This window comes from Carcharodon carcharias, chromosome 13, assembly GCF_017639515.1.
Source record: "Carcharodon carcharias isolate sCarCar2 chromosome 13, sCarCar2.pri, whole genome shotgun sequence".
Lineage (NCBI taxonomy): Eukaryota > Metazoa > Chordata > Chondrichthyes > Lamniformes > Lamnidae > Carcharodon > Carcharodon carcharias.
In genome coordinates, this window is record NC_054479.1 from 33,440,189 (window position 1) to 33,460,769 (window position 20,581).

The following is a 20,581-nucleotide window of genomic DNA, read 5'->3' on the forward strand; positions in this document are numbered from 1 at the left end:
TGGAACCCAAACTGTGCGTCAGCGAGCATGATATTGCTAAGCAAGTGTCACTTGATAGCACTGTTGATGACTCCTTCCATTACTTTACTGATGATCAAGAGTAGACTGTTGGGGCAGTAATTGGCTGGGTTGGATTTGTCCTGCTTTTTGTGTACAGAATGTACCTGGGCAATTTTCCACATAGCCGGGTAGATGCCAGTGTTGTAGCTGTACTGGAACAGCTTGGCTAGGGGCGCGGCAAGTTCTGGAGCACAAGTCTTCAGTACCATTGCCGGAATATTGTCAGGGCCCATAGCCATTGCATTATCCAGTGCCTTCAGCCATTTCTTGATATCACATGGAGTGAATTGAATTGGCTGAAGACTGGCACTTGTGATGCTGGGAACCTCCAGAGGATGCCAAGACAGATCATCCACTTTGCACTTCTGGCTGAAGATTGTAGCAAATGCTTCAGCCTTATCTTTTGCCCTGATGTGCTGGGCTGCTTCATCACTGAGGATGGGGATATTTGTGGAGCCTCCTCCTCCAGTGAGTTGTTTGATTATCCACCACCATTCACGACTGGATGTGGTACGACTGTCGAGCTTAGATTTGATCTGTTGGTTGTAAGATCGCTTGCAAGTAGTCCTGTGTTGTAGCTTCACCAAGTTGACACCTCATTTTTAGGTATGCCTGGTGCTGCTCTTGGCATGCCCTCCTGCACTCTTCATTGAACCAAGTTTGATCCCCTGCCTTGATGGTAATGGTAGAATGGGGGATATGCTGGACCATTGTGTTTGAGTACAATTCTGCTGCTGCTGATGGCCCACAGCGCCTCATGGATGCCCAGTCTTGAATTGCTGTTCGAAATCTATTCCATTTAGTACGGTGCTAGTGCCACACAATGCGATGGAGGGTATCCTCAATGTGAAGGCTGGACTCATCTCCACAACGACTGTGCAGTGGTTACTCCTACCGATACTGTCATGGATAGATGCATCTAGGGCAGGCAGGTTGGTGAGGATGAGGTCTAGTATTTTTTCCCTCTTGTTGGTTCTGTGCCCTTGCCACTATCAGTACTTCCTCCTAGTGGTGTTCAACATGGAGGAGCACTGATTCATCAGCTGAGGGGGACCAGTACGTGGTAATTAGCAGGAGGTTTCCTTGTCTATGTGTGACCTGATGACATGAGACTTCCTGGGTCCGGAGTTGATGTTGAGGACTCCCGGACAATTCCATCCCAACTGTATATCACTGTGCCGCAACCTTTGCTGGGTCTGTTCTGCTGGTGGGACAGGACATACCCAGTGATGGTGATGGTGGTGTCTGGGACATTATCTGTAAGATATGATTCCGTGAGGATGACTATCTCAAGCTGTTGCTTGACTAATCTGTGAGACAGTTCTCTCAATTTTGGCACTAGCCCCCAGATGTTAGTAAGGAGGACTTTGCAGTGTCCACTGGGCTGAGATTGCTGTTTCCGATGCCTAGGTCGATTCTGGGTGGTCTGTCTGGTTTAATTCCTTGTTAGTGATTTTGTAGCTGTTTGATACAACTGAGTGGTTTGCTAGGCCATTTCAGAGGGCATTTAAGAGTCAACCACATTGCTATAGGTCTGGAGTCACATGTAGACCAGACCAGGTAAGACCATATCAAAGATGCAAAATAATTAGATCATTTTATTGTTTCCAATGCCCAGTCCAAACTACAGTTACTAGTTGCACAAACCAAATCAATCATAGAAGGGGAAACACAAAGCACTGCTGAATGAGAGGTTCAACTCCTAATGGCCAGGATCATCAAAAAGGAAGTACAATACATTAGTGTGCATTAACTAATACTTTTTTTATTTACACATGTAAGACAATACAGTAAAACCACCAGAAGGTAAAGCAGTGGGGATTATATAAAGTAGATGTAAGTTCAAATGTAGTTCTATATCATTGTATTTGCCATTTGCTGTATATAGCCTTGCCAAGCTAGAATGGACATTAATGTATTAAATTCTTTATTTGCTATTGGGTGCTACTTTAAAAAAAAAACCTTTTTTCTCTCCAATAATAGATTATTTACTACTATTTAGAACGAAATCCTAGAATATTTTCAGTAACATTTAGTGGAAATCACATTTTAGATGTAAAAATGTGATACAAACATGGACTGTAGCTTCCCAAACTACTGGCAACGCACCAAATAAGTGACACTAAATTTACTGAAAGAGAAATATATGTAGGGAGGGTATTCCAGAACTTAACGCCTAGGCAACGGAAGGCACGACCACCAAATGATAGAGAAATTAAAATCAAGGATGCACAAGGGGCCAGAATCAGAAGCATGTGGATACCCCAGAGGATTGTAGGAGGTTTGCAAGTTGTTTACACGGTGCCGTTTTTCAAGCCTTCCTCTGCTTTGCCTTAAGTTTGCAGGGCTTCTTTGCTATTGGATCAGATTTGTCACAGAAAAATGTGGATAATTTGTTTTTTAAGCAGCCAGTTTGCTGTGATTTGGAGTGCACTGCCTGAGGGGAGGGGGGTTAAAAAGTGTGGCGTTTGCAGCTTTTGAAAGGGAATTGGATAACATGTTTGAAATGGAGGGTTAAGGCAGGGCTACAGGGAAAAAAACAGAGGTTAGGGTCTATTTGGAGCCCTTTGTTAGGGCTGAATAGTCCAGCTGCTACATAATGACATTGTGGGTGGAAGTTTGCTGAGGTTGCCGGACAGGTTTTAATGGATTGGCCTCTGGGCGTCAAGCCAGGATTTGGGTTAACGTTTTACTAGTGAATACTGAAGGCTGCTGAATATTTTAGGCACTTGGCAGCGGAGGCCGAGTGTGGAGGACACCGCGCTCAGGATGCAGGCGCTGCCGATGAGGTCGGTGCTAGTGACGGGCGCGAACCGCGGCCTGGGTCTGGAGCTGGTTCGCCAGCTGGAAGAGGCTGAGCGGCCGCCCCGCTACCTGTTTGCCGGCTGCAGGGACCCCGAGAGCCCACGAGCACTGGTGAGTGGTTTCAATTTCAAGTGCAAAATTAATGAATAAAATTCACTTCACCTTTCTACTTTACGTAGTTGAGCAATTACAGTGACTTTTTTAAAAATTCTTGCACCTAATTGCCCATGAGAAGGTGGTTAAAAGGTGTTTTTGTTCACTGAAAAAGACTAGAAATCATGAAAAATATTGGAAATCGTGCAATCTTAAAGAGTTGTAATTCATGTAATTTCAGGCTGTACTTTTCAGTCAGTGTGTCTGGGAATGAAATAGCTGAGGAATCAGAACATCTGGCTCCACATCAAGTGATCTAATCTCTGCCCCTTATTACCAAATCAATATTTCACTAAAAATGAGCAATGACTTGTTTCGAGGACTTGCCTTGCCGATCTTGTGCATCTGTTCCTAGACTGTACAAGAAGTGTACAGTATTGACTCTGGTTGCAATCCCCCTTCTGCCTCTGGGAATGGTACATTGGAATGCCACCCAAGGCAGATTCTTCTTCCATCTACTTCAAAGCCTAGTGGCATATTGGCCTTTATCTCAAGGGGTTTGGAATTCACAAGTGAGAAAGAAATGCTTCAACTGAAGCAAGGCCTTGATCAAATTGCATCTAAAGTATTGCGTTTAGTATGGGTGCCAAACCTCCAGAAACATATACAATTGACCTGGGAGGAGTGCAGTGTAGATTCGCCAGAATGATACCAGACCTTACAGGGTTTAATTATAAGAACAGGTTAACATAAACTCAGTTTATATTCCCTTGATTTTGGACAGAAGAGGTTGATCCAATTGAGGTATTTATGGTGGTAAAGGGATTCGATAGCATAGACAACAGAGATTTCCTTTGGACGAATCCAGAACAAGGATTCATAAATTTAGGATTAAAACTAGCCACTTTCGTGTATGGCTGCATCAAGCTGTGCGTAGACCGTCGGTATGCAAACGCCAGGGGCAGGATCTTACTGTTGGCGAGCGGGGTCAGGGCCCGCTCACCGACATGTGACATGAGTATGATGATGTTGGGCGGAACTCCCGACGTTACCGCGCCCCATTTAAATTTTCAGGAAGGTGGGGGCGCAGCAAAATCCGTGCCCGCAGACTCGTCAGTGGCCAATTGAGACCACTGACAGATCAATTAAAGTAATTAGTGGACCTGCGCGTCCAACCTTAAGGTTGGAGCACAGGCCAGGAGTCCTGGCGGGAAGTAGAAAAAACATGAAACCTCATCTACGGGCGGGATGAGGTTTCATGTAGAGTTTTAAAAATTGTAATAAAGTTTTTTGGAAACTATGAACATGTCCCAACTCATGTGACATTGTCACATGAGGGGACATGTGAGGGAATTTTTTTTTCTCTTTTTAATATTTTTGAAAGTAGAGGCCATCTCCCTGAGGCAGCACTTAGCACGAAAGAGTGCACTCGATTTTGGGAGTCCCCCCCCCACCCGCACAGGAAGTGCATAGCGCTTCCCTGTGAACGTCACGCTGGGCAGGCCTTAATTGGCCTGCTGGTGTAAAATGGCGCCACCCCTCTGATTGGGGGCGCCAATCAGCAGCGCACCTGCAGGCCCCTGTCCATCAACTCCACCCCCCCCACCCCCCCTCTCAAAGGGGGGAAAATTCTGCCCCAAGTGTCACTACATTGCTGCGGTTCTACTGTCCCTGGGGTTGCAAAGGAAGGGTCTAGCCATGTTGCCATGTAACGCTCCATTCAGTTGGACTGTGCTGTATCACCTGTCCATCATGGAAAAGTTTATGCAGAAAAGTTTATGCACAAGTCCATCATATCTGCACATAACATCCTTGAGGCCCTGCAGGCAAAGGAGATGGTAGATCCTGTCGGATGGTTCCCTGAGCAGACTGTCAAAGTCATTTGGCAAAATGCCTCATCACCAGATCTTTCAAACAAGCACCAAAATGTAGCTTGGCTGGTGGTAAGAAGGGCCCACTCCGTCAGATCTTAACAGCACACCTGGAATCTGACCCCCTCCGCACATTGACCTCAATGGGGCTTTGGTGGAGAAGTAACTATTCTTCTTCTTCTGGAATATTCATCTCCTCCTGCTGCAAAGAAAGTCTGGAAAGGGATGCAGTGGTTTTTGTCGAGGCTCATTCCGAAGCAGCTGTGTGACGCAGGACTCTGTGCTCTACGGGCTATTGTTCCCAGGAATGCACACTAAGATTAACATCAACTATGGCTGGAGGACAATCAACTCGGTGAAAGACGCAGTCTGAAACTTGCTGGTCTCCCAGTGTAAAGAGTTCTCCGTTACCAAGTGTTGTGGACTGACACATTCCATGGTCCATGACTACATGCTGATATATGCACTAAAGCTTGGGGTAGCTACCACAAAGGCACAATGAGGAAAGACATACATCTTTCAGCCATTGTACGCTAAGGAGCTGAAAACTGGGTAAAACCCCTCGGGCTGTAAGTTTGATATGTAATGAACCCTGTAAATATTAACTGTAATTGTAAATGCAGTATTGGAAGAAACTAATTTGGTTTACACTTAATGTAATGTCAACGTTGAATGGTCATGTCATGTACTTCTATAAATTTTATGAATAAAGTATACATTTTTGAGGGGAAAAAAGTGAAATATTTTTTGCACACCAAAGTTAGTGGTATCTGGAACGCTCTCCTCAAAACCCTACATGCTCAGTCAATTGAAATTTTTAGGATTGAGGTTTGTTAGATTCTTGTTCAATAAGGGTACCAAGGGATATGGAGCAAAAGTGGATAAATGGAGATCATGTACGGATTAGCCATGATCTAATTGAATGGTGGAACAGGCTCGAGGGCCTGAAGGCCTATTAATGTTCTCATGCTGCAGAATCCCCACTTCAGTATCCAACCAGTAGCTTTGTCACTTCACCACAAACTCCATTTGCTGCTGGCACCTTTACCTTGCTTTCCTTCGTCAGCTACCTTTGCATTATTCAGCATTTACAAAGGCTGAAAATGCATTTGAAATACTTGCAATCTGTGAAAAATCTGGAATAATTCTTTATAACTTTGGAAATGTTAACTATCACATTCCCAGTCAATAACATTATCAATGAGAATAAAACCTCAGTCATGTCATGCAGACAGTCTTAGATACACAACCTCCTCTTCCTTCAGGTACCATGGCCTAAGAGGGCATTGGTGACCATGGACTTCCATTGGATTGGTCTGTGATCATGCTTGGTAAAGTATTGCAGTGGTTTCCCATTGCCTTCTATAGTAGAGCTGACCAGGAAACTCCTACACTTACTGCCTGCCATCAGGTGAAATGGAAGGATTTACAGACTAATAACAATCTGTTTGGCCACATCACGAATGCACCTTCCATGGCCATCAAGTCCTGAAGTGGGACTTGAACCTGGAGCTTCTGGTCCAGAGATAGGCATGCTACCACTGCACCACAAGACCTCTACGCAACCTCATTTGTTCTGCAGATATCCTTTCACTCATGGTAATATTTCCTAACTCTGTCTTCTGCCTTGATTTCCTTGAGAGAGAATTGGCTAGCAAATGCAACTGCAATGTTTTGCAGTTACCGGTTGATCATGTAGGACAGATTTACATCTATAAGGGAGTCAAAGTTTATGGCGGGGGTGGCGAGGCAGGGGGGCAGGCAGGAAAGTGGAGTTAAGGCCACAAATCCATGATCTTGTTGAATGGTGCTCATTGGGCTGTGGCCTATTCCTGCTCCTTATGTTCTTACGTAATGTATTTCTTATGCAACAAGATTTTCTGTATGAAACCCATGTCTCTGTTCTCCATAGGATCTTAGGAACCTGGCAAAGAGATTCTCAAATATAAAAGTACTTAAGTTGGGTAAGTGATTAGTGATAACTTTGTAATTTTAGTTAAGAATGCATTGTAAATTTTCTTACCCTGAATTTTTTTTTTACAATGGGCTCCATCTTAAATATAGATGGCCTACATCAGAGAACAAATTTATATATTGAACTTATTGATGCTGTTAATATAAATATTTAATGAAATTCATCTCTTCTCAGTATATGTTATTGACTGTATTAATGGCACTGATTAGCTGAATTTATAAAGTTGGATTTTTGGGTGAAGGCAGTTTCAGCTAATACCTATCGCCTGAAATATTGGGATGAGTACAGAGAACATTTTAGAAGAACATACACAAAATATTCCATGTCACTGAGAAGACCTTAAAACCTTAACATCCATTGTTCTCTAGTTCCTCTCCTTTCTCCCTTCATGTCCTCTCCGAGCTCAGCTTGTCCACCCATCTCTTATTCCCTTGACCCTATTCCCACTAAACAACTGACCATGTAACTTCCTTTCCTGGTCCCCATGCCAGCTGATAATCTTTTAAATGAAAACCAAATCAACAAAATTGGGATAAATCAGGCACAGCCCCTAATTCAGGTCAGCTGCAAAACCAAGAACAAAGTTTTAAAGGAAACTTACAAACTTTAAATCAAAATGTGATTAAAGGGGTCAACAAAACACCCCAGTCCCCGCGGTGCCCACCGAGCACGGAAGGCCTCGAGAGTGCCAGCAGACACCGCGTGCTCCTTCTCCAGGGACATCCGGCAGCGAACGTAGCCGCGGAAGAGGGACAAACAATCGGGCGGGACTCCCCCGTCGATCGCCCGCTGCCTGGACCTGTTAATGGCCAACTTGGCCAGGCCCAGGAGCAGGTTCACGAGGAGGTCCTCCTCCTTCCCGACCCCCTTCCGCACCGGGTGCCCATAGATCAGGAGCGTGGGGCTGAAGTGCAAACAAAACATCAATAAAAGGTTTTTCAAATAACTAAAAAGGGAGTGCAGCCTACAACACCCTATGTATACATGGTCCACGGACTCCACAAGACCGCAAAAAGGGCATGTGTCCTGAGAGTCCGTGAACCTATGCATCCTCTTATTATAAGGGACTGCTGCATGCAACACCCTCCAACCCAGGTCCCCGATACAAAGGGGGAGGACACCTCCGTAGAGGGCCTCCCATCAAGGGCCTCCGCCGCTGGACGGCAACAAGGCACGCCAGGGCGTGTCCGGTCGACGGACAAGGGCGAGAAAATGGAAGGTGTGCAGCAGCAGTCCGTACAAAAAGCCCCTCTTTGCCGTGCCAAAAGGCACAGAGGGCATGTCCCCGAGGCGGCTCATATTGCGGGGCACCAGCACCCGAGGGAGGGTTCGGGGCTTGGGGCCAATGTGGAATTCCGTCCGAACAGGGGAACGCTCAGACGGAAGACCACCGCGCACCTGGGCCACCTCAAGACCCACCCATGCCAGCTGATGTTGTTAGCAGTTCTCTCTCTTCAGTTACTATCTGCTAATTGTACATTAATTGTGTTTAATTGCATGCAGGTGGTGGGCATTAACTGGTGATGCACTTGAGCCCCTTTTAATAGAGAGATTGAAACTGCGGTTGTTAGGTCAATAAATATATGCTTGTCATGTGTAACTCTACAAATAAATATAAAACTGTGTAAAAATTGGCTGTTGTTTTATCCATTACCAACTGGCTTTCTGGAATGGAACATGGTAGCAGAGAATGATGGTCTGAAGGTGAAGTTTGGAAGCAAAAAAAAAATTCAGACAGAAAACTACCATCCTAGTAGCCATTGTTTAAAATGGCAAAAAGTAAGTATAAATTATCAAGGTATGATTACACTCCAATTACACATTCTTGGAGTCTGAACTATATGAGCTGTGCAAGAATAAAATAGATATGAGGACAAGATTACTTACCTACCACAGAGGAAACATGGTAGGCCTTGGAATTTCATTTCTTACAAAAAGTAAAATAAAAAGTAAAATATTTTTGTGAGCTGGGTGCCTGTCAGTTGAACAGTGATGAAGGTTTTGCCATTTTTATTGGAGTTCTTAGATGAATTTTACAAAAAATGATCATCTGTTAAATATCCATAAGGAGTGGTCTGTCTTTGGTAGATTTCGAAGAACAAATGGTCATTCCATGGAGGACTTTAACAGATTGAATAAAAGATTGACAATTCAATATGGAGATCCCTGGATCAATATGAACATTTAAATTGCTGGATTGTGCAAAAGGTGCCTCATCTGGACAGACTCCTGACTCTAAATGGTGTTCAGTTCTCTGAGAGAAACCCTGTTGTATTGGATGTCTGTTATCTTGAGAAAATTCCTGGGAAACAGTCATTTTTCTCAGCCTTCCTGGAACAAATGAGGAATTCTAGGGTGATACAAAGTATTGAAGACTTAAAAGATTGCCAGATTTTGAAATGTTCCAAATACTTAATGCTGGTGCCAATGCATTAGGATGGATTAAAGAGTGGCACAATGAGAATGAAAGCATCTTTAGTAGATCCGGTTATAGCAGCAGAAGACAGAATTGGAACTGCAATAATAGTCAAATAAATCCCAGGAATGCTCAAGGAATAGTTGATATGTGGTTCAGGTGGGACACAAAGTACTGTACAGTGTTGCCCAAAGTGGAGAGGCAGGGCTCTCAAAATGACATAATACAGAGAATTCTGAAAAAGAGGATGAAGCTAATGATGAATATGAACAAATTGTACTTGTCACAAGGAGTTTCAGTCCTGTGATGGATGTGTTAGTTGTAGACTCCTTTAGCTGTGCAGTGCTGGATAGTGTTTGCGCTTTGACAGTACTTGGAACAAATTGAATTAGCATGTTACCTTGATTCATTAAGTAGTTAAGATCAACGCAAGGTTAAGGAATATAGAAGTATGGTTTGCTTTAGGTTTGGTGATGACAACACATTGAGATCGCTAAAAAGAATTGTACTTGCAAGCAAAATAGCTGGAGTAAGCCATTTTGTAGGTACTGATGAAATCTCTAGTAGCGTTCAGTAAACCTTCAATGAGAAAGGCACAGATGAGACTTGACATAGAGCTTGATAAGGCAATTACTTTGGATCTGCCGTTTACCCAGTCAGGACATTATTATATAGACCTTAACTAGACCTGATGTTTCTCCGTGTTAGACAAGTATTAATGGAATTAGGTGAAAAGAATCAGAGAAAAAAAGCAAATTGTCTTAAAAGTTACATAGACTATTTATTCAATCTTCTTGTTAAAAATTAAAAATCCTGCTTAAATATGTAGGTGTGGTTGAAGAAGAGCAAATTAGAACTAACAGGAGAGATTAGAGAAAATTGTGAACTCTGTGAAAAGTATCAGAGTATGCTGCCACTTCCAATTGTAAAGGCAAAATACTGCGGAGGCTGGAAATCTGAAACAAAAACAAAAAATGCTGGAAAAACTCAGTTGGTCTGACAGCATCTGTGGATGCTGTCCAAATGCTGTCAGACCTGCTGAGTTTTTCCAGCATTTTTTGTTTTGGTGTGAGCAAAATTTCTAATTGGTAGTGGAGGGGGGGAGTTTTCCAAAGACAAGTTCAGAGAAGTGTGAAAATGTGAACACAGTCATGAATATGGCAGTTGAAAGTCATTTCAGCAATGGACCCTGTGAAAGTAAATCATACATTGATCAATGAAATGCTGCATAAAATTTTATCCGATCAACCAACCAGACTACAAGTTGACAAGTTGCCCTGGGATGGGTAGTTCATCCTTGAGCTTCCTCTGTTACCCCCAACTCTCAGGACTTCACTATTGACCTTCCTGTATAACCCTTGATCTCCACTCAACAATGCTTAATCAACTACCTTTTGACATTCCCTGTATAGTCCAGCTTTGTCCCTCTCTTCCCCACGAGACTTCATGGGGCTGCCATCTCTCTCCCTCCACCCTCTCTTGGTCAGCCATGCCTTGTTCCCTTTTGATTACCGCCAATCTCAATTATCAATGCCTCCCCTCCAATAGCTGAACAAAGCTCCCCGAAGGAAAAGCAGGTCCTACTCACTCTAAATCTACCAGGAAGACTACCTTGCCATCTGCATGCCACGTTTAAACAGTTGTGAATCTGAAGGTATGTGTCTCTCATTTGCTGATTAATTAATTGCAAAGGTACACTTAGTTCTGGCAAGGTTGCCTTTTAATGAGCATGCATGACATGCAAATTGAGAAGCTTGATCAACCATCAATCCACTACCAATTTAATTCCAAAGTTGCATCCTGCTGTTGGGAAGCTGACTTTTGGCCGCCTGCACATTAAGTGCTCCTGCCTGACTCTTTTCCTGCTCCTGGAAGCTTCACAAGATTCCACCCAATACATCTAAAGAAGAGACAGAGCTATTGCAACGCTAGATTGGTCAGTTAAACTGGTTGGGAACTCAGACTAGACCAGATGCTAGTTTTCATGTATTGGAGTTAAGCAATTCACCAAGCCTCCTTCAACAGCACCTTCCAAACTATAACTCCAGTCCTTCACTGTCACTGGATCAAAATCCTGGAACTCCCTTCCTAACAGGGCTAGGTGTACCTACACCAGACGGACTGCAATGGTTCAAGAAAACACCACCTTCTCAAGGGCAATTAGGGAACAAATTAGGCAACTGGCAACAAATGCTGGCCTTGCCAGCGATGCCAACATGCCATGAAAGAATTTTTTACAAGTACTACTGGTGTAGTGAAACACTCTAAACGTTGGAATGTTTTAAGGGAAAATAAAACATTAAAGAATTAAAATCTGGAGAAATGTACACTAAGTTCCAACCTTAGGTAACCCAAAGAGTATGACACTACTCCTTTTTGGTGATGCTAATCTTCCTGATGGGTATTCTAGTGCTGCTAGTTTCGTAACATTTCCTATCGGTAAAAATGGTAAATTTTGTCCTTTAGCTTGGGAAGCTAAGTAAATAAGGAGAGTTGTTAACAATACTTTGGCTGCTGAACGACTGGCCCTGATGGAGGCAGTCATTATGGGATTCTATTTGTCGAATAAGTGATATTCTGTAAAGGGATGTACTGATGGTTGAATGTTATGCAGATAATTGCTCATTGTGGGATAATGTACACTCTGAAGAGTATGAAAAGTTCATGATTTACCTTGCTATCTTGAATCAAGTATCAGAGAGAAAGGAAATCCCTCACTTTAGATGGGTGGATGCAGATCATCAACTATTATTGTTTTATAAAGCAATAAATGCATTTATGAAGAAACTGTTAGAAGTTTTAAAGGAGAGGCATCTTGCATTGTAATGCTTTGTACAGAATGTCAAGGTTTTTGATGTAAGTTGGTTTGAAAGCTTGGATGTGCATGTAAATTAATTTTTATTTAAAGAGAGAGAAGGGAATCTATTAATTGTGTTTAATTGAATGGAAGTGGTGGGCATTAGCCGGTGGTTCACTTAAGCTGCTATAAATAGACACAGACAGAAACATGATGTTGTTAGGTTAGGAAGTGCATGCTTCTAATATGTAGCTCTAAATAAATGTGTTTAAAAAAAATAATGGCTGTCCTTCACCAACTGGCTTTCTGAAATGGAGCCTTGTCCCTCCCTCTTTCATTAGTCAACTTGTTCAAAAAAAAAATCCTTGACCCCGCTGCCCTTGCAAACTACTGCCCAATCTCCAACCTCTCTTTTCTGTCCAAAGTGAAGGTGTATATTGTTGTCTCCCTAATCCGTGCCCATATTTTCCAGAACTCTTTGTTTGAACCCTTCTAATCGGGTTTCTGCCTTGCCATAGCACTGAAACGACTCTTATCAAGGCCACAATGACATCCTACATGACTATGCCAAAGGTGAACTATCCCTCCTTGTCCTTCTCAATCTGTCTGCAGCCTTCGACATGATTGACTACATTATCCTTCTGCAAAGCTAAAATCTAAAGCTACTGAACCATATGGAACAATAAGATCTACGATTGGGATGTCTGTATAGGTATCTCTAGGCTGGTGAGGGGAGAATTGGCTGGTCTTGCTGCATTTAAGATCCCATCTAGAAGTGTGTATATGCAGACGTCAGATGAGAACAGAATCAGCTTGACTATTTCACCTGGAACACTTGTTTAGAGGCTTGTGTGTTAATAATGGTTACTTGGCTGAGAAACTGTAGATGACAATTGCTTTTGCAGTCACATCTATACAAGGAATTAATACCTTCAGCATTATTCAGCACAATTCAACTTCAAAATCTACATACCTTAGATGTATTTCCCAGGCATTCAATTAGCAGAGCAACATGAGTGTTGGCAGTAGAGTGCAGCTGTCTCCTTTGTACTGTCATTTGATGAGTTGCTTTTAAAATGAGACAATGCTGTATAAAAATGGAACTAAAATCACTTTATTATGTGATGTTTTAAAGATGTTGACGACTATGGCAACATTCAAGAATGTGCTGATCAGATTGGGAAGATATTGGAAAACAATGGCCTAAATCTGCTAATAAATAATGCTGGAGTCTACTTTGGTGGAGACCTCAGTGAAGTTACTCCTGAAACAATGATGAAAAGTTACAGAACCAATGCTGTTGGACCGATGATGGTAACCAAGGTAACATCACGTTCTTGCATTCGTTACAAGTTTGCAATTATGATTGGTTTTAGTATATTTATCCCATCTTATTCTTTGAATGAATGGGGAAAGGAGGGTAGGGTAGAGGGTGGTCTCATGATACAATCTCTTAGGAATAGGGGCAAATGATATTGTAAGAATGATATACTTAATAATGTAACAGAATATTTTGTCCTGTGGTGGGCACCATGGTGGCTTTTTAAAAATAAATACTTGCTTGCATTTTGCATTGATGGTTTTTCAGCTTCACCTGTATTGATGAAACTGTTGAGATTCCTGTTACGCATTTGTGGTCCTCATTTGATGCATCATCGATTTACAGTAAATGCAAAACTGACTTTTGGTTGAATTAACCAGGTGATTGTGAAGGAGCAGAGAATATCGTCATTGGGATGGCTGAGCAAAAAATTTTGAAGTTCTATATTGACTGTTCAAAATTAAATCCTGAATTTCAGTAATAAAAACATAAAATGCTGGAATTGCTCAGCAGGTCTGCTAACATCTCTGGAGAGAGAAACAGTTAATGATTCAGGTAGATGACTTTTCATCAGAACATTGGTAGTGTAATGTAATATGAGTTGCTTTTAAAGTGGGATAAGATGTGCAAAGCTTGTATTACAATTCCAGTTCAAAATCTACATGTCTTAGTTGTGACACAGCAGATGGTAAATGCCAAGCTGTTTAAATCCCAGAGGGAAACTCAAAACAGCTGCCACAACTGTTTTGCAATTTGTATTTTAGTTTGAGATGCGTGCCTTCAATTCAGTAACAATAAGTCCACTGAGGCTTAGGGGTTTTTTACAAAACTAAATTAAACATTTATTCATAAAAGAAAAGATTATAAGCACATACAAAGGTCTACAAATTACTATGAGATAACTCCTGAATCCCCTAATTACTCTGCCTCCCAGTTACACCTCCATAAAGACAACAGTAAAACAAAATTAGATTTCAACAGACCCAGGCAAAGCACACAATATATTGGACAGTGATTTTCAAAGTGAATTTTCTTAGCTTCGGTTCCTGTAGACAGCAACTTGATGCATAGAGGCTGGAGGCTTTTTACACTTATGTTACACCTTAGAATGCCTTCTTCCATACACACAGCCTCATCTCCTCTATACATGTTTCTCTCTTAATGCAAATTCCATTGTTCCAATATATTTTTGCAACTTTTTCAATAATATAAATATTTCATAGTACTCGTATTGTCAGTAACCTTTGGAAAAAATAAACACACTATTTGACTTAGCTTCATATGGCTAGGTGTAATATCTCATCATCTTTTTTAAATTCAAACTACTCTGCCTTATCTAAAAATGCAAATATTCCTCACACCTCACATTCTGAAACTTCAGCCATGTTTACATATTTAGCATTTCAAACCTAGCTTTCCTTTTGATCACTCAAGCTCCAGACTGCTGCCTCTAATTCAATTAAATCCCCCCACACGCATATATCCACACACAGAAACTAATCCAAACCCCACTATTAACCTACCTTTTACAATAAATCACAATAATATTATGAAAATTATTACATTTTCATGACATTCTTAGATGCATTTTTCAAACATTATCTTATTCTGATCAAAGATCCCCAAACTGAAACACTAACATTCTCTCCACAGATGCTGCCAGAACTGCTGAATATTTCCAGTATTTTCTGTTTTAATTTAAAGTTTCAGCATCCACAGTATTTTGCCTTTTTCCCCATCTCAGACATGTCACTGAATATTGGTTTGGTATTTGCAAGGTGTCAATGCCTTCAGCATGGAAACAAAGAAAATTGGTTGAGAAGGAAAATGCTTGTTTAAGATATGCAAAGCTTGTTGTATAATTCCACTTCAAAATATGCACATCTTATACGTATTCTCCCCAAACATCTTATCCTGTCATATGCCTTTGACAGTATTATAGACACATAGTAAATGAAAATACTGATGAGAAAAGTTTAGAAGTGATCATATGTTGATATTTGTTAATTGTTATTATCACATAATAATCCTCACCACATTTGCTGCTTTGAAATGTTTTTAAAACTAACTTGAAAGACTATCAAAGAGTAAATGGAATTGCACACATGTTCATCATCTGTGGTGCAGTGTCCCTTTTATTTTTCTAGTATTTTAATTAAAAATGCTATTAATTTCCATTAAAAATTCTTTCATTTTCTAATGAAATCAATTTTAAGTAAACCAAGTCCTATTTTCATTTCGGATGTTTAATTCTTGTTAGTGCTATTGCATTTCTTTATTTGACAGGCTTTGCTGCCAGCTTTGCAGCGAGCGGCTCAGCTGAGTGATGAACTTAAGAAAGCAGCGGTTATCAACATGTCCTCCAGCTTGGGCTCCATGGAGCTGTTTGACAATAAAAATGAGATACCACTTGCATACCGGATCAGCAAGGTCAGTATATTCCAATACACAGAGTAAAAATAATGAAACAGCTATATAAGGCACTGCTTGTGCAAAGAAATTTTTATGCTATCAGTTGTACTTGCTATGGTCTGTACCTTTTGCAAGATCAACAAAATGTTTTTTTTGGTGCGGGAGAAGTGGCAGGTAGTGAGTGTTATGATTAGTTGTACTTATCATGATGAAATTGTTTATTGCTCCCAGATCAGATACAGCTAGCTGCAGAGTAAATCTTCTACTTTTCCCAACATGTCTCAGCCCTGCCCTCAGAAGAGGACTACTAGCTTTATCAGTGTGGTATCTTTTTCATTTTACACACTAGCATCTTGTGGCTCCTTGAGTGAAATTGCTAATTAGAGATTCCTGTTCTGTTGTAGCTAGGCAGTAGCTTAGCAGCCCAAACTTATTTTACAGACCCCCTTCAAAGGAGATTTTCATCCCATCAGTCTGGTTTGGAATTGAACTCCAGTGCTGGAGATGATAACCCGTATTATAACAAACTGCTTGTCCTTAGAGCTGTTTTCTGGAAATGCAATGAGATTACTGTAATAATTGAAAGTAGGTAGATAAGACCATTAAAAAAAATTGAGTTTTCTAAATAGAGACATGGAGAGTGTAAGCAACAATGAGTAATGATAAATGTGTAAAAGGCAATGGTAAGATCCCAGTTCAGATACTGTTCATAATTTTGGTCAACCCATGACAGAACAGATATCAAAACTACAGATAGCACACCATAAATTCATCAGAGAAATGCAAGAGATTAGAAACCATACAGACTTGAATTACTAGGAGTAATTTCATTTAAGATTTTTTTTTTAAATTGCGAATGGTTTTGTTAGTGAATAGGGAAAGAGTATTCCCTTGGTTGGGATGTTGTTAGCAAGGGGTCATCAGTTTAAAAGAATCATTTTGAGTGAGAGGAGAAGTTGTTGGAAGAATTTTTGGAAAGAGATGTTAGAGCAGCGCTTCCCAAACTTTTGGCATGACCGCATTTTAATGCCCCAGACTTCACATGACCCCAGATTGATAATTGGGGAAGATAAGAGAGTTATTGAGCTGCAGCGGGACGGGGTGGACCGCGATGATCTTTGGGGTGGGGAGGAGTGAGGTTGAGCATACTGAGAAGTGTTTAAACTTGCAGGGATTTTTTTAAACAAACACCTACCTTTTCATAGCCTTTTTTTTTGCAGCAGGAATTGGGCATCAGAGAGCTGTCCTTTAGGCCACGCCCACCAATAGAAAAAAAAGTGAAGGTTTAAAGCTGTCAAATCAGTCCAAGCTCCACGGCAGCCATTGCTGCCTCGGTGCTCGCGACCCCAAAATTTCACGATCCACGGTTTGGGAAGCCCTGCGTTAGAGGGCTCTGCTTGATGTCAGGAATTATAGGCAGAAACCATTGAAATTTTTAAATGGATAAGTGAACAAGCATTTGAAATAGAGGAAGAATAAGGGCTATGGGAAAACTGTAGGGCAGTAGAGTTAATCTTGAAATGTTTCTACAATAGATTCACTCACTCACTTTTCCAGAACTGTTTCATCCAGTTCAAGGTTGTGGGGAGTCGGAGCCTGTCCTGATAGGCAATGGGCACTAGGCGGGGGCAATAGATACAGTGATCCAAATTTTGTGGTCAGTGGCACAGGAAGGGCAGTCGCTGCTGACCACAAAGAAAGCTGCCCATAATAACCTAGCAATCTCTAGTGGGAATTTTCCCTTTTCCAATAGCAATTTAAATCTTGTGCCAAATCCAGGAAATGCTCTCTCATACAGCAGCAGCGATGTCAGTAAGCAATCAAATTGAAGTATTCAGTACAGCGAACCAGGAAGTTAAAAGCGCTTAAAAGAAGTTAAAACTTTCACTTTTAATTTAAAATTTCAGGTAATTAAATAAATGAATGATTATATTAAGATAGAAGCTAAAGTAAAGATAAATAAAACTTTAGAAAAACGTGTTTTTAAAAATGTTAATTATTTTTTATTATCGTGGAGAAAGTTGACATTCCACAAATAAACATTTCGAGACCAATAAGATTGTTTAGCAATAATGATGAAGTTAGTACGCTGTTTTAAAAACCCAGTTTACACCTCATTCAACAAGGTGCAGCTTTTTCAAGGATTTTTACAGTGAGACTAAGCATTAGAATGGAAGTTTTTGTCCATTCATGATTCCAGTCTGTGGAAACAACGACAGTGCACCCTATGGAGAAGCATGAACTCAGTGACATCAACTTCTGTGTTATTCTGCGTATGTCCAGGCCCTTGAAGTTGCTGTCAATTTCAGTGGAATAATGATGGTGAACGTTAACTATTTCGTTATTACCACAGCAAAGTCCAGGCCAATGAGTCAATGGCTCTAAAACACTGCAGTCAGTATACTCCCAAGTTTATGTTTTCTGATTCTCAGATTGTCTATTATTGAGCCAATTTCATGATTATATTGGTTTTTAACCAGGCTGCATTGAATATGGTGACGAAGTGCTTGGCTAATGAGCTGAAACCCCATGGAATCCTTTGCATTTCATTGCACCCTGGTTGGGTTAAAACAGAGATGGGTGGTGAAAAGGTAAGAAAATAAATACTGAGATCAGGTCTAAAATTATAACCAACACTATAACTAGTGGACTGGGATATGTCTGTTACACCCTGGCTAAGTAGTAGATCTCATATACATTTAAAAAAAAAAACAACTATGTTTAGTTCTTGGATAATGAATTTGCATCTGTATTATTCTTTAATTCGTCTATTTTATCACACTTTTTCTTTCACTTCTATCAACCTTTATTCTAATATCTGCTGCCAGGAATAAATTCTATGAACTATTTTTAGTACATTTTTCAGATGGTGTTACTTTTGTCCTTTGTTCTCCCTTTCCCCTATTTGGGTTACATTGCAGTATTATGAGTAGTTGAGTAACAGTGTACCTTATTTTATTCCATTGAAGTAGCTTGAAGGTGAAGGAAAATCCATGGGACTACATTATGTCCTTGTCTATTTGTGTATTCCTTCAAAGTTTTAGTGAAAAATCACTTTAATATGTCATGTATTCTTATCTTCAGGCTATTCTAGTGATGCCACTGATGGGAGGAGTCACTCTGTTCATTTTTAATCTAAGTTTTCCCAGGATCTGGCAACTTCAGACTGGTTTGGGGGTTGATCCAGAGCTACCCACTCTTAGCAAAATAGACTATATACTAGAAAAGGTATACTTTGTGTTTAAGATCTAACTAACATTCAGTTTTTATTCACTTTCACGAGGCACCACTATCTAAGGAGGAAAGTGTCCGTGGAATTCTTAAAGTACTGTCGATGCTTTCAGACAAAGATAATGGATCGTTTCTAGACTGGAGAGGTCAGCGTTTACCTTGGTGAAGACTAACTTACGAAGCATTAATGTGTTAATTTTACTCTTCACAAAATGGAAAAGTGGCACAATATGACTTCACTTGCAAGATTGTTACTGATTTTCAGCAATACTAAAATACATTTGGAAAATTTAGTGTTCTTGAGCTATACTTAATTCTATCTTTTCAATGATTAAGTATAAAAGGATGGCTTAATAAAACTATTCTAAAATGGTTATTTTAACTGATTTGTACGCAGTTGCGTTTTAACCTTATCAATTTAATTAACTACTGTTGGATCTCCCATGGCATTGCTGACATCTTGTGACGTGTGATTGAATCATCAGGGAACTGGGGAGACTTCAAGCACAAGTAGTGGGAAGGGCATAACACATGGTAAGCATCTATAACAAGCACAGCATTCAGGAGGGGAATTGGGAGACCACTGGGGAAGAGACAATCAGTAAATAAGAAACTTCCATCTGACTTAACTTAAGTCAACTTAAAAATGTGGTTTTATTCATTTCATGAACTGTTCATTAATTATGAATAATAATGAAACCTAGATATTAAATAATGTTGCGCTATTTCAATTTAATAGAGGTGACCACACACAACTATTTTTCCAGAAAAAATGATTGATTCTAAACCATTCAAAAATTACATTATAGATACACATTTATTATTTATTTAGAATTATAATGGGTGAGATGTTGAACAGGATAGACATAACCAGAGTAGTTTTGTGTTGTGAATAAGTTGGGTGAAGGGGCATTTGTGGTAGCTGTCTGAAGAAATCATTGAGGAACCTGTACAGTTTTAATGTTTGGCCTTTATTATCATATGATCAGTGAGCTGCCAGTGTGAAAGGCACTCCCTGTAGTCAGTTCATCATTCAGGTGGCAAATCAGACCAGGAAACCCACTGCTCAATCGGGCCTCAGATTGACCCATTTATCTAATTGTGGCAATCTGCTTGATTCATGATCCAAGTGAGCGTGGAATGGGCCTTGTCCTCAAGCTAGAAGTCTCTCTTTTCCTGTGCAGAGCAAAGAGTGGGGAGGGTGGAGCATTGCCACAAAATAAAAGCATTGTAGCTGCTGCCAGGAGGGCAAAGAAACCCGCATGGTGCACTGCAGGTAATCATAGGTTAATGGAGTGAAAATGTTTCTGCAGCCTGAAGTCAAAGGCCTTCATTTTGAGGATGGTGAGGACTCTGCTTCCTTCAGCCAAAGAATTGATGGGTTGCAGCAGCCTGGATGCTATATTACACTCTGAGTATCGATTGACATAAGGTGGGACTTCTGCCCCTCACAGATTGGCCAGCAAGTCCCCAGTCCCTCCAGGCACAGCGGTGCAGTGGCCGGACGAGGCATTGTAAGGAACTGCCTAGCACAGTCCTGGGAACCGGAGGACAGCGAAGTGGCAGGAGTCCCAGGGTGGTAAAGGTAGGGAAGGCTTTG

At 40.9% G+C, this 20,581-nt stretch overlaps 1 protein-coding gene across 1 annotated transcript; it reads left to right on the top strand.

Annotated features, from left to right (window-relative positions):
* The first annotated feature begins 2,387 nt into the window (after positions 1 to 2,387).
* LOC121285759 (C-factor-like) lies at positions 2,388 to 19,363 on the top strand. Its single transcript, XM_041202539.1, has 6 exons — positions 2,388 to 2,976; positions 6,742 to 6,793; positions 13,153 to 13,340; positions 15,625 to 15,768; positions 18,231 to 18,341; positions 19,034 to 19,363. Exons 1-6 carry the CDS (start codon positions 2,830 to 2,832, stop codon positions 19,145 to 19,147), a joined length of 756 nt encoding a protein of 251 aa, XP_041058473.1. The 5' UTR covers positions 2,388 to 2,829; the 3' UTR covers positions 19,148 to 19,363.
* The last annotated feature ends 1,218 nt before the right edge of the window (positions 19,364 to 20,581 follow it).